A 14,622-nucleotide genomic window follows, 5' to 3' on the forward strand; every position below is an offset into this window, starting at 1 on the left:
ACTTCTATAAATTCCATTTTGTTCAACCTTGGTTCCATTGAGTCAGCAATATCCAATTTTTGGCAACATGCTTCTAATTATGGAATAAAAGTTATTTGCTGGTTAGTTTGGTTATAATACATTCTTATTTCATATTCATCTTATAGCACTTTAAAAGAAGAACATAAAATTATTTCTTAATTAACATCTATCTTAATATACATCAATATTTATAATAAAGCAAATGATATGTAGTTGGGTAACATTCCAATTACTACACAATTATTACTTTTCCTGGCTTTTATTTGACCAAGCAACCCAAACCCTGAAATAGACAGGTCTACATTTTTAATGACCAGCTTGAGATAAAGCAAAAACAAATATGACATCAATAGTATAAAAAAGACTACAAGAACAACTGTGTTGGTTTGTGCTAGCATTTACAGAAGCAGGTCCTAAAGCACAATACTTCTACAAACTTTCTTTTTAAATATTTTGTCTTTAATGTTTATTAAATGAACAATATACAAATATGTTCTTTTAGTAAAAGATGCAAATAGTACAAAAGCATAAGCAGCAAAACTTGAATAGCTCCCTTTTACCCTGATGCCCACTATCATTCTCACTTCCCCTTCCCCACCGCTGCCCCAGAAGGAACCACTGTCACCCATTTGTTGACACCCTTCCAGCAACCTTTCTAGGTATTTTTTCTTATAACATACATTTTTTTTTGTTTTTCTACACATATATGTGAACATACTGATCCACAACTTTTTTTTTTTTTTCACTTCATCATTCACCTTGTAGATCTTTTCCTATAGGTCTGGGAGCTCAGCAGGAAGGGTTGTGATGGGAATACAGACATACTGATGAGTCATCAGCTCAAGTCATGGGTTTAAATAAGAACCCAGGTAGTGTGTATAATGTGTAAAATGATAGTAGATACAAAAAGAAAACAGAAAACATCTAAGGTACAAATAAAAGAAGAACCAAGAAACAAAAAAGCTAAGAGGCAATCAGTGATCGATGAAAAATCAAGAGAAAATGGTATCACAAAAGCCAACAAAAAAAGGAGTTTCATAAATAACAGAGTGAGAAATAATGGTAAATATGGCAGTTAGTTCCAATAAAGATTTTTTTAAACCTCCTTCTGATGTGACAATTATGTAATCTTTATTGACCTTAACAAAAACCAAACACAAATTGTGTAAAAGTTCATGATGAAAGCACTGGCTTCCTCTCCTACTTCTAACCCCAAACCTTCCTGCCTGTCATGGGCTGGTACATAGAAGATTCTTTACTCACTCTTAGTTTTTGTAACTGCTTATTATGAGATATCAGTTATTGTCATAAGAAGATTACATACACTTTAGTATAAGCTTATGCATTAGATGCTGTTAACCTCATCCCAGACCTCCCCACAAGCTCTGGAAGATTATGCAAGCCACACTGGTTTCTAATGGTACAAGCTATTATTAAGTGTATGTGTCTGTCCCCTGGCTGGACTTTGAGGAACCTAAGGAAAGGAAAGACGCGTTAGTCCTCTTTGCATCCTCTACCCCATCACAGTATCTGGAACCAGGTGAGGGATTAATAAATGTTGAATGAATGAATGAATGAATGAATGTATGAATGGTACAGGAAATCTGAGGTATTAAAGGAGGTGAGAGGAGAAAAAAAATCACTGTCAACTAGAATGGTTTGGAATTTCTCTAATTTTTACCACAGTCTCAAATAGAGCTCTCTTCCCTCACTCCTCTGAACTTTCAGCAAAAAGTAAATAAATAAAAGAAGTTATCTCAAAGATTTTCTGAAAGAGGAGTCGAGGTTGTGCTAACTATGAAGAATTCTAGATTTTGGATAGGCTGTGAACATGTGGGAGAAAGGTTTGTCAGCAAGGCCCAAATCATGTTTGGCGACCAATGATCAGGAAGATGGAAAGCATATTTTATTTTTTAAAAGTGAAAATAGATTTCTGACAATCTATTGTTATTGATGTAATGGTGGTCAAAAATCAACTGAAAAAAAATCATTTGATATAAATGATGTATAATCTCAGGACCTAAACTCTAGTGCTTTATTCTACAAGTCAGAATTTTTTAAAGTTTATTTATTTTTTAAATAATCTCTACACCCAATGTGGGGCTCCAACTCAAACTGCCAAGATCAAGAATCACATGCTTTTCCAACTGAACCAGCCAGAAGCCCCTAAATTTAGGTCAGAATTTTTTGCTTAATCTCATATGAGGAAACAATTCTGGAAATAAAAGCATCAAAATCTGTGGTTCTCTGTAGTTGTAGTACTACCCGACTCTACCCCCAGTGAGCATGGTGGAGATTTGTAGTTAATTTGTTGTTTGAGGTTTTGTTGGCACAGTGATGGGGTGTAAGGGTAGAGTCAGAAATCCTGAAATTCCTGAGGCACCTGGGAGGTTCAGTTGGTTGAGCGTCTGACTTTTGATTTTGCTCAGGTGATCTTGGGGTCCCAGGATGAAGCCCTGTGTTGGGTTCTACACTCAGCAGGAAGTCTGCTTGAGGATTCTCTCTTGCCTCTGCCCCTCCCCCTGTTCTTGCTTTCTCTTTCTCTCTCAAACAGGTGATAAATCTGCTTAGAATAAATTTGAGTCTAGAAACTATTTTACATATAAACACGAGTATATTTTTTATTGTTAGGTTTTCTAAGACTGTAACTACTATGGAAATTTGAGAGTAGATTGTACTTGCTTCCTTCTGAAACTTTTCCAAGAGTTGTCCACTATTTCAGAAAATTATATAATGGGAGATAATGTCGCAACTTGTGTCTGAAATCCAGTACAACACACCTGTGCCAGTCTGCATTTGTAGCTCTCCTGTTTATGGGGAATATATATGTATATACATATATATTTCATTTTGCCCTTAATTCAAAACGTCAAATACAAAGAAAATGGTCAATTGGATATAATTTTACTTTTCTTATGTCTAAACATTCATTATAAATAAGTACAAATGTCTGATACATTATGTCTTCTAGTGAGGTAATAACCAAACATTTATGCATTGAAATACAATCCATATCAGTTTCTTATGTCTTTCCTTGTATTTTTCCTTTATATCACAATTAGGACATTATACCTCTCTTTTTAAAATTCTGTGTATGTATGTAATATTTTCTAGGAACTTGATGGGATGATAAAGGGATAGTACAGATTATTTACAATAACATGGAGCACTCGACTAAAAGGATCAAAAATCACTGATTGCTTTTCTGTTTTTCTACATTCTCCATCTGACAAGAGCAAAAGAAGCAAAGTACATGTATAAGAACGTTGAATAACATAAATCTCAATATTCACTCTTCATCTTAATCCAGCATCTGTCCCCTCACCTCCCTCCATCCTTATAAAAGAGGGGAAAACAGAAATAGGCAAGTTTACCAAGATGGAAGTCTGGATTCTGAAAAAATTCATGAAGAACATTCTGAATCTGCAAATCAAAGAAAATAGACCATGTATTAAATCTCAATTGCCATATATTTAGTGTTTTAGACTAAAAACCATCTAGTGGCTTTCTGTTTAAGTCTTGAGTAATCCTTCTAAGCCAGGGACAGAAATAGTTAACTATACAAATAGCTATATAACTATAGTTAAATTAACATTTACTTCATAGACTACTTCAAGGTAGAGCAAATGTTTTTTCCTATATATCTTCAATGATTCCCACTGAGAATATTCTTTGTGGGAAGTAGGATACTGAGAGTGATCTTATTTTGTCCTCTCCAAGGTCATTTCTAGCAACGCTCATACACTGGGTATCTTTGGCAACCAGCTTGGCAATCCAAAGAATCCTCTATAATTCCTTGTTCTTCAGTTACTAAAAAACAAAATTCCTGAGTTCTTCCTGGTCCATTTTTAAAAAATAGATTTGAGGGGTCCCTGGTTAGCTCGGTTTGTAGAGCTTGCAACTCAATCTCCATGTCGTGAGTACAAGCCCCACCCTGGGGATAGAGCTTACTTTAAAAATGGTAGACTTGGGGGCGCCTGGGTGGCTCAGTGAGTTAAGCAGCTGCCTTCGGCTCAGGTCATGATCTCAGGGTCCTGGGATCGAGTCCCACATCGGGCTCTCTGCTCAGCAGGGAGCCTGCTTCCTTCTCTCTCTCTCTGCCTGCCTCTCAGTGTACTTGTAATTTCTCTCTGTCAAATAAATAAATAAGGGACGCCTGGGTGGCTCAGTTGGTTGGACGACTGCCTTTGGCTCAGGTCATGATCCCGGAGTCCCGGGATCGAGTCCCGCATCGGGCTCCCAGCTACGTGGGGAGTCTGCTTCTCCCTCTGACCTTCTCCTCGCTCATGCTCTCTCTCACTGTCTCTCTCTCTCAAATAAATAAATAAAATCTTTAAAAAAAAATAAATAAATAAATAAAATCTTTAAAAAAAAAAAATGGTAGACTTGGTGTGCCTGGGTGGCTCCGTGGGTTAAAGCCTCTGCCTTCACTCGTGATCCCAGGGCCATGGGATCGAGACCCATACTGTGCTCTCTGCTTGGCGGGGAACCTACTTCCCCATCTCTGTCTCTCTGCCTGCCTCTCTGCCTACTTCTGATCTCTGTCTGTCAAATAAATAAAAATCTTTTTAAAAAAAATATTAAATTAAAATTAAAAAAAATTTAAAAGGTAGACTTGATTTTTTTTTTAGAGCAGCTTTAGGTTCACAGAAAAACTGAGCAGAAAGTACAGTGAGTTTCCATATAATCCCTGCCCCCCCACCACGTACACAGCTTCCCCACTATCAGTGTTCCCTACCACAGTGGTGCATTCATTACAATCAATGAACCTCCATGAAACATCATCACCCAAATTCCATAGTTTATGTTAGGAATCACTCTTGATGTTGTACATTTTATGGATTTTGGCAAATGTATCATGATGTGTATCCATCATTATTGTACCATACAGAATTGTTTCATCATACTCAGAATCCTCTGTATTCTGCCTATTCATCACTCCTTCTGCCTTCATTCCTTCATCACTGCTCTTTTCACTGTCTCCACAGTTTTAGCCTTTTCCAGAATGTCATAAAGTTGGAATCATACAATATATAGCCTTTTCACATTGGCCCCTTTCACTTAATAATACACATTTAAAGTTCTTCTATGTATTTTCATGCTTGATAGCTCATTTATTTTCATTTTTATTTTATTATTATTTTTTAAGCTCATTTCTTTTTAGTGCTGAATAATATTCCATTGTTTGGATGTACCACAGTTTATTTATCCTTTCAACTACTGACAGAAATCTTGGTATTTCCAAGTGTTGGCAATTATGAAAAAAGCTACTCTAAACATCCACATATAGGTTTTTCTGTGGACATTAGTTTCCAACTCCTTCAGATAAATACCAATAAGCATGGTAGTTGAATCGTATAGTAAGAGTATGTTTGGTTTTATAAGAAACTGCAAACTGTCTTCCGAAGTGGTTATACCATTTTGCGTCATCACCAACAATTCCCACCAGTGGTTGTGCATCTTGGTCAGCATTTGGTGTTGTCAGGTTTCCAGATTTTGACCATTCTGATAGGTGTGTGGTGGTATCTCACTGTTTTAACTTTCATTTCCTTGATGACAAATGTGTAGCATGTTTTTATATGCTTACTTGCCATCTGTATGTCTTTGGTGAAGTATTCGGGTATTTTGCCCATTTAAAAAAAAAAAAAGATTTTATTTATTTATTTATTTGACAGAGAGAGTCAGAAAGAGAAAGAAAGCCCACAACTAACGGGAGCTGCAAAGGAAGAGGGAGAAGCAGGCTTCCTGCTGAGCAGGGAGCCCCATACGGGGCTCCATCTCAAGACCCTGAGATCATAACTGTTAGAGTACAGTTGTTTTCTGAATCTAAAAGACACATGCTCTTAGTCTACAGAAGTGACTGGTCACCTACATACAAACAAACCAACAAAAACAAAGAAATAAATGAAAGCTATGTCTATCCATTATGAAGAATTTGGGAACATTAGCCAGAGTCAATATTTTAGAAATCTACATAGAATCTTTTTCTTTTTTTTAATGCTCAAGAAAAAACTGAAGAAATTAACTCTCATGGACTAGACAGGTCAGGAGTCAGCAGCTTACCTCAGCAAGACTGAAAATTTAGACGTCCATTTTTAGCACTCCACTCAATATTGCAGCAGTCATCCTCTTATCACCCACCCCACTTACCCTTCACAATATCCTCCTTTCTTACCACTGCCAGGGGAATCATTCCTTCTGGATCTACAATCCATTCACTGAACTGTTCCTGCAGAGCCTGCTTCCTTGTATTGGCCACCCGAACTTTGACTTCTGTTATGCATTGTCTTTGTTCCTGTTTCTGTTTAATCTTCTCCTTCATCTTGCTTATTCTAAAGGATGTTGAAATAAAAGACATATTGAGTTCAGACATATTCACATTGTTCAAATGGCAGAAAAGAAGAATTCAGAGCCTTGAGAGAGGCCCCAGGATGGCTCCATCGGTTAAACCTCTGACTCTTGATTTCAGCTCAGCTGGTGATCTCAGGGTCATGAGATCAGGCTTGCTTGGGGCTCCATGATCAATGCGGAGTCTGCTTAAGATTCTCTCTTCCTCATCCCCTTCCCCTCTTGCTTTTGCTCTCTGTCAAATAAATAAATAAATCTTAAAAATAAAATTAAAAAATTAAAAAATAAACTTTGTTCCTGTCTTTACTCCATGAAATCTTTTTTTTTTTTTAAAGATTTTTTAAATTTATTTGAGAGAGAAAGAGAGAGCAAGAGCACCGAGGGAGAGGGGTAGGGACAAGCAGACTCCCTGCTGAGCACAGAGCCTGATTCCAAGCTTGATCCCAAGACCCTAAGATCATGACCTGGACTGAAGGCAAACGCTTAACCAACTGAGCCACCCAGACACCCGCCCCACTGCCCATGAGATCTTTCTTGATTTAGGCTTGAAGTGACCCTTCCTCCTCCCAGCAGTTACTGAATTTGGCTAAATCATAGGCTGTCTTCTAGTATTATTTGACTTTTTATAGAGGTGGGCCTTATTTTACTAACAAAATACAATATGTAAGAAGTACTAAAAATAGCCCTATAAGCTTCCACATACACCTAAAAGCAAAGCTGAATGCACTAAGGCCTTGTAATAATAAGGCTTTCTCTTCTCAGGACACAGAAATCATCTGGAAAGATTCTAATTCCAAGTCTAGAGTGGAAGCCTAGAAGCTGCATTTATAACCAGCATCTTAGGTGATTCTGATGCCTCGGCTCAAACTTTTGATTTCTGTCTAGGAATATATGTTTCCTTTAAATATCTAGAGTTAAACACTTTGACAGCCTCTAAGCATAATAGTTATCCGTATATTCAGAGAGCTACATCACTCAGGTTGGAAGTGGAGAAAGTATCATGATTTTAATTTTCCCATATTCATCATCCCTATTAGGACTTCAAAACCCCTGAGCTGGTTTTGATTGAAACACCAAAATGACTCAGAATAATCAAAATAGCTGCTGGTTTCAAATACAATTTGTTTAAAGCAGGTCTTCATCTTTCAAAGAAAAAAGACTAAGGTGATCTGACAGATTTGGAAATGCAAAAGACTTTTCAGTTAGGACAAGCAAATTGGATACCTCTAATAATCCAAGAGAATCAATCAAAATCTGTCATTTCTTTATTATGCCCATATAAGGACTTCAAAATTCTCAAGGTAAACAGGCCTTCAAAAATAAACTTTGAAGCTTGAAAAAAAAATATGGAAGTGGCTTAATAGTACACAAGGACCTGTTTCTGAGCTGCTGGAAGATAAATTAGGATTTTAAAGGAAGTGCTAAGTTTCTCTGATGCAAATGAGAAGCAGCCAAATCTCCACCACTGATCTCAGTTCCACCAGTCCCTTCTCTGTTGGCTCTCCAGTCTGTCCACCACTCTTTCTCCCTCTGCTGCCTTACTTATCTCTTCCTCTCCTTCTCTCTCTGTCCTCCTTTTCTTTCCTTTCCATCTCTCTATACAGCATTCTCCCCAATTTCTAACTGCATTCTTAAAAAATATATATTTTATTTACCAGAGAGAGAGAGAGAGAGATATCACAAGCAAGGGGGAGTAGAGAGAGAAGCAGACTCCCCTCTCCTCCACAACTGCCAAGCAGGGAGTCCAGTGTGGGCTCCATCCCAGGACCATGGGATCACAACCTGAGCCAAAGGCAGACACTTAACCAACTGAGCCACCCAGGCACCCACTATCTTCATTCTTTTTTTTTTTTAAGATTTTATTAATTTACTTGACAGACAGAGATCACAGAGATCACAAGTAGGCAGAGAGGCAGGCAGAGAGAGAGAGGGGGAAGCAGGCTTCCTGCTGAGCAGAGAGCCCCATGCAGGGCTCGATCCCAGGATCCTGGGATCATGACCTGAGCCAAAGGCAGAGGCTTTAGCCCACTGAGCCACCCAGGCACCCCCACTATCTTCATTCTTGCATGACTTTCTATTCTTTGTCTGGAACTTTCTTCATTCAAACACTCAGTTACTCACTAAGTCAATCAGTTACTCATTCATTATGCAAACATTTCTTGGGTACCTGCTATGAATTGCCATTATAAAGCTTAGGGTCCAATGCAGAACAAGAAAAGTAAACAATATTGCATAATAAGTACTGGGTATCTCCAAATTCTCATGTGTACCAATCAGTGAAATATAAAAATGGATCAACAAACCTGGGTTTCTGTCATGTTTCCATCTGCCTAAAATACTTTTCTCCCTCTCTTTGTTTCACCAGATCCTCTACATCCTTTAGGTCTCTGTTCAGACATCATTTCCTCCCTCTCGTTAAGAAACAAAGGCTAGTTTGTATTTCAGGGCTACTGTACATGAGACTCCAATTATAATCCAAATGGATTTTAAGTTGATTATGTAACTCATTCAGGAGCGAATAAAATTTCTCTTCTGTGGTCTGCATTATCTCATGAGGATATATATGTACATCAATCAACAGAACTTTATAGCATTCGAAATTCTTTGCATAATGTAGGGTAGACATAAACTACAAGCAGATCTAAGTATAAATCCACATTTAAAACATGGTAAAATGCAAAAATGGTCACAAATTCTTTCCATTCCTGTGCACATGTCCATTTGTAGGCAACCTGATTTGCAGCTCCTCTCATTGAGAGAATCTATTTCTGCATCCTTTGTGTCTGGCTGTGGCCAACTGACTTGCTTTGGCTAATGGGTCATTAGCAAACATGATGCATGCAAAAAGTTGAAAAATGTTAACAATTATATCACAACAAACGTGGAAAAATAAAAGAAAAATGTTTGAACATCAGAGCTAGCCCTATTTTGTTGACCTTAGAGTACCTTCCACCACCATGTTGGCACTGGGCCTATGCTAGCCTGCTGGATGATGATCCAGTTATTGCCATAACTTTTGTAAACAGCCTACATCTTACTTCAGTGTATGAGTGAGTCCAAGTGATATGATGTGGAGCAGAAGTGAGCCATAAGCTCAGCCCAAAGTTATCAACCCGCAAAATCACGAGCCAATAAGTTACTATTGATTTAGGCCACCAAGTTTTGAGGCATTTTGTTGTGTAGCAAAAGCTAAATAAGAAAAACTTCCCCATCTTAATAAGTGTTTTTGAGATGTTTTAAAGAAAGGCACAGTATAAATCTAACTGATTACAAAATAGATGTAGGAGCACTTGGGTGGCTCAGTTGGTTAAGCATCCGACTCTTGAATTGGGCTTAGGTCATGATCTCAGGGTTTTGAGATCAAGCTCCATGTTGGGATCCATGCTGGGCATGGAGCCTGCTTAAGATTCTCTCTTCTTCCTCTACCTGTCCTTCCCCACCCCCCACCAAAAAAAAAAATAGAAGTAAAAATGTTCCCCATCCTAGTTACGATAATCCAAATTCTATTCATTCATCCAAGCAGTACAAGGAACATCTTCCTCTTATAGCAGCATTTGCCTTTATTTTATTAAAACTTAATGTTGTATTTCATCAAGAATCAGTTCTAACTAGCTTATGTGGAGAACTGACCATAAATTTTGAGTGTACCCAGTATACCACCAACTGGACCTAATTGAAGACTCTTTTCAGACTGCTGAATAACGGGATTTGTTTTAATCAATCATGTACTAACCTATGGATTCATTCTGTCCTATACAGTGTGATAGTTTTCCATTGTTATAAATATAAACATTATAAATATCTTTTTAAACTTTTTAAAAAACTTTTTAAAATTTCTGAATTTTCACTTTTTAAAACACTTTTTAAATTTAAAAGTTTTAAAATACTTTTTAAAATTTCTGAATTTCCCCCCTCTGCAAACTAGTCAGTGAATTCTTCATTGCTGTATATTGCCTTGCCTGGAAAGTTAATAAATTCAGTTTTTGTTTGTTGGCTTTTAGGTTCTGGTTATCTTAGTTTCAAAAAGCTAAACTGGACTTCTTGCCATTGCTGGAAGATGTCTATATTATTTCCGTGATGAGTATTCCTATAACAATCCATATATGACATGTATCTACTTAATTATTATACTTACTTAATTCTAATATTTTGTATATTCAACATATATCTTATTAAGAAAAAATGTAAGTAACTCGTTAATCAATGATATTTGAACAGATTACGCCTATTTAGACTTTTATAAAATGATGAAAAGTATTTATCATAGCTTCTCCATTTAATACTGATAGTTAATTCCAAAGACTTCAAAATTAAATGCTCAATTACCCCAAATTAAGACATATTTTATAATAATCATATGTATCTAAAGACAAGATCAAAAAAGCAAAACACACACACAAGAAAGCTTTCATCATGATAGCAAAAACAGGCTTAGAATAAGTTCATTAATTTATTTGACAAATATTTATTGAGCTTTACTTACATAAAGCAACATTAGATACTAGAGATGTGAAGATGAATATGGCTTATAGTTCCTGGCTTACATTATAGCAGGGGAAACAACCATTACAACTTTGATCAATGCAGTCCAGGAGAAACACACGATGCAATGAGAGAGCATATAAGAGAACAATTTCACAGTGAAATGGTGTATGAGCTAAACCAGAAAGAATTGGTAACATAAAATGAAGAGGAAGAAGAACGATACAGCAGGAATGACATATAAAACACCGATATGGAGAGTAGTCAAGATGGCGGAGAAGTAGCAGGCTGAGACTACATCAGGCAGCAGGAGATCAGCTAGATAGCTTATCTAAAGATTGCAAACACCTACAAATCCAACAGGAGATCGAAGAGAAGAAGAACAGCAATTCTAGAAACAGAAAATCAACCACTTTCTGAAAGGTAGGACTGGCGGAGAAGTGAATCCAAAGCAACAGGAAGATAGATGGCGGCAGGGAGGAACCGGCTCCCGGCAAGCGGTGGAGCAACGGAGCACAAAATCAGGACTTTTAAAAGTCTGTTCTGCTGAGGGACATCCTCCAGAGGCTAAACTGGGTGAAGCCCACGCAGGGTCAGCGTGGCCTCAGGTCCCACAGGGTCACAGAAGGATTGGGGGTGTCTGAGTGTCACAGAGCTTGCAGGTATTAGAACAGGGAAGCCGACTACAGAGACAGAGCCGAGGAGTGAGCTCTCAGCTCGGGGTTACCTTGAACCAGTCGCAGGCTCGGTGAGCTCAGAGCGCGACAGGAGGCCAGGGAGATGGGAGTAATTGGGCATATTCTCTGAGGGCGCACTGAGGAGTGGGGCCCCGAGCTCTCGGCTCCTCCGGGCCAGAGACTGGGAGGCCGTCATTTTCATTCCCATCCTCTGGAACTCTATGGAAAGCATTCAGGGAACAAATGCTCCCGAAAGCGAACCCGAGCTGATTACTCAGCCCGGCCCCTGGTAAGGGTGGTACAATTCCGCCTAGGGCAAAGACACTTGAGAATCACCACAACAGGCCCCTCCCCCAGGAGATCAACAAGAAAACCAGCCAGGACCAAGTTCACCTACCAAGGAGTGCAGGTTCAATACCAAGGAGAGCAGCAGAATTCCAGAGGAGGAGAAAACAAAGCACAGAGCTCATGGATTTCTCCCCATGATTTTTAGTCTTGAAGTTAATTTAATTTTTTTTTCAATTTTTTTTCTTCTTCTGCTAAATTTTTTTTAACTTTTACCCTTTTCTTTTTTTAATGTTTTCTAACTAGTTTATCTAATATATATATATATATTTCTTTTTATATTTTTTCTTTATTTGTTTCTTTTTTTTTTTTCCTGAACCTTTTTTTATCCCCTTTCTACCCCCCCCCCCCCCCCCCCCCCCCCCGTGATTTGGGATCTCTTCTGATTTGGTTAAAGCGTATTTTCCTGGGGTCTTTGCCACCCTTTTAGTATTTTACTTGCTCCTTCATATACTCTTATCTGTACAAAATGACAAGGCAGAAAAATTCACCACAAAGAAAAGAACAAGAGGCAGTACCAAAGGTTAGGGACCTAATCAATACAGACATTGGTAATTAGAATGATGATTCTCAAGGTTCTAGCCAGGCTTGAAAAAGGCATGGAAGATATTAGAGAAACCCTCTCAGAAGATATAAAAGCCCTTTCTGGAGAAATAAAAGAACTAAAATCTAACCAAGTTGAAATCAAAAAAAGCTATTAATGAGGTGCAATAAAAAATGGAGCTCTCACTGCTAGGATAAATGAGGCAGAAGAAAGAATTAGCAATATAGAAGACCAAATGACAGAGAATAAAGAAGCTGAGCAAAAGAGGGACAAACAGCTACTGGACCACGAGGGGAAAATTTGAGAGATAAGTGACACCATAAGACGAAACAACATTAGAATAATTGGGATTCCAGAAGAAGAAGAAAGAGAGAGGGGAGCAGAAGGTATATTGGAGAGAATTATTGGAGAGAATTTCCCTGATATGGCAAAGGGAACAAGCATCAAAATCCAGGAGGTGCAGAGAACCCCCCTCAAAATCAACAAGAATAGGTCCACACCCTGTCACCTAATAATAAAATTTACAAGTCTCAGTGACAAAGAGAAAATCCTGAAAGCAGCCCGGGAAAAGAAGTCTGTAACATACAATGGTAAAAATATTAGATTGGCAACAGACTTATCCACAGAGACCTGGCAGGCCAGAAAGAGCTGGCATGATATATTCAGAGCACTAAATGAGAAAAACATGCAGCCAAGAATAATATATCCAGCTAGGCTATCATTGAAAATAGAAGGAGAGATAAAAGCTTCCAGGACAAACAAAAACTGAAAAAATTTGCAGACACCAAGCAAAGAGAGAGCCTAAAAGTAGTAGATCAGAAAGTAACAGAGACAATATACAGTAACAGTCCCCTTACAGGCAATACAATGGCACTAAATTCATATCTCTCAATAGTTACCCTGAATGTTAATGGGCTAAATGCCCCAATCAAAAGACACAGGGTATCAGAATGGATAAAAAAACAAAACCCATCTATATGTTGCCTACAAGAAACTCATTTTAGACCCGAAGACACCTCCAGATTTAAAGTGAGGGGGTGGAAAAGAATTTACCATGCTAATGGACATCAGAAGAAAGCAGGGGTGGCAATCCTTATATCAGATCAATTAGATTTTAAGCCAAAGACTATAATAAGAGATGAGTAAGAACACTATATCATACTCAAAGGATCTGTCCAACAAGAAGATCTAACAATTTTAAATATCTATGCCCCTAACATGGGAGCAGCCAACTATATAAACCAATTAATAACAAAATCAAAGAAACACATCAACAATAATACAATAATAGTAGGGCACTTTAACACTCCCCTCACTGAAATGGACAGATCATCCAAGCAAAAGATCAACAAGGAAATAAAAGCCTTAAATGACACACTGGACCAGATGGACATCACAGATATATTCAGAACATTTCATCCCAAAGCAACAGAATACATATTCTTCTCCAGTGCACATGGAACATTATCCAGAATACCTCACATCTTGAGTCCTAAATCAGGTCTCAACTAGTATCAAAAGATTGGGATCATTCCCTGCATATTTTCAGACCACAATGCTCTAAAGCTAGAACTCAATCACAGGAGGAAATTTGGAAAGAACCCAAATACATGGAGACTAAACAGCATCCTTTCAAAGAATGAATGGGTCAACCAGGAAATTAAAGAAGAATTGAAAAAAATCATGGAAACAAATGATAATGAATACACAATGGTTCAAAATCTGTGGGACACAGCAAAGGCAGTCCTGAAAGGAAAATATATAGCGGTACAAGCCTTTCTCAAGAAACAAGAAAGGTCTCAAGTACACAACCTAACCCTACACCTAAAGGAGCTGGAGAAAGAACAAGAAAGAAAGCCTAAACCCAGCAGGAGAAGAGAAATCATAAAGATCAGAGCAGAAATCAATGAAATAGAAACCAAAAAAACAATAGAGCAAACCAATGAAACTAGGAGCTGGTTCTTTGAAAGAATTAATAAGATTGATAAACCCCTGGCCCGACTTATCAAAAAGAAAAGAGAAAGGACCCAAATAAATAAAATCATGAATGAAAGAGGAGAGATCACAACTAACACCAAAGAAATACAAACAATTATAAGAACATACTATGAGCAACTCTACGCCAACAAATTTGACAATCTGGAAGAAATGGATGCATTCCTAGAGACATATAAACTACCAAAATTGAACCAGGAGGAAATAGAA

General features: G+C 37.8%; 1 protein-coding gene across 3 annotated transcripts in view; it reads right to left on the bottom strand.

Moving 5' to 3' along the window:
- Positions 1-14,622, bottom strand: part of EFCAB5 (EF-hand calcium binding domain 5) — a 165,147-nt gene that overhangs the window by 86,871 nt on the left and 63,654 nt on the right. For all 3 annotated transcript variants that reach the window (XM_032320090.1, XM_032320089.1, XM_032320091.1), the window contains 3 exons: positions 6,197-6,353; positions 3,396-3,444; positions 3-73 (listed from right to left, as the gene is read on the bottom strand). In XM_032320090.1, coding sequence (XP_032175981.1) covers positions 3-73; positions 3,396-3,444; positions 6,197-6,353 — 277 coding nt within the window. The remainder of the gene's footprint in view (positions 1-2; positions 74-3,395; positions 3,445-6,196; positions 6,354-14,622) is intronic.

The sequence above is a fragment of the Mustela erminea genome, chromosome 18 (assembly GCF_009829155.1).
Source record: "Mustela erminea isolate mMusErm1 chromosome 18, mMusErm1.Pri, whole genome shotgun sequence".
Taxonomy (NCBI): domain Eukaryota; kingdom Metazoa; phylum Chordata; class Mammalia; order Carnivora; family Mustelidae; genus Mustela; species Mustela erminea.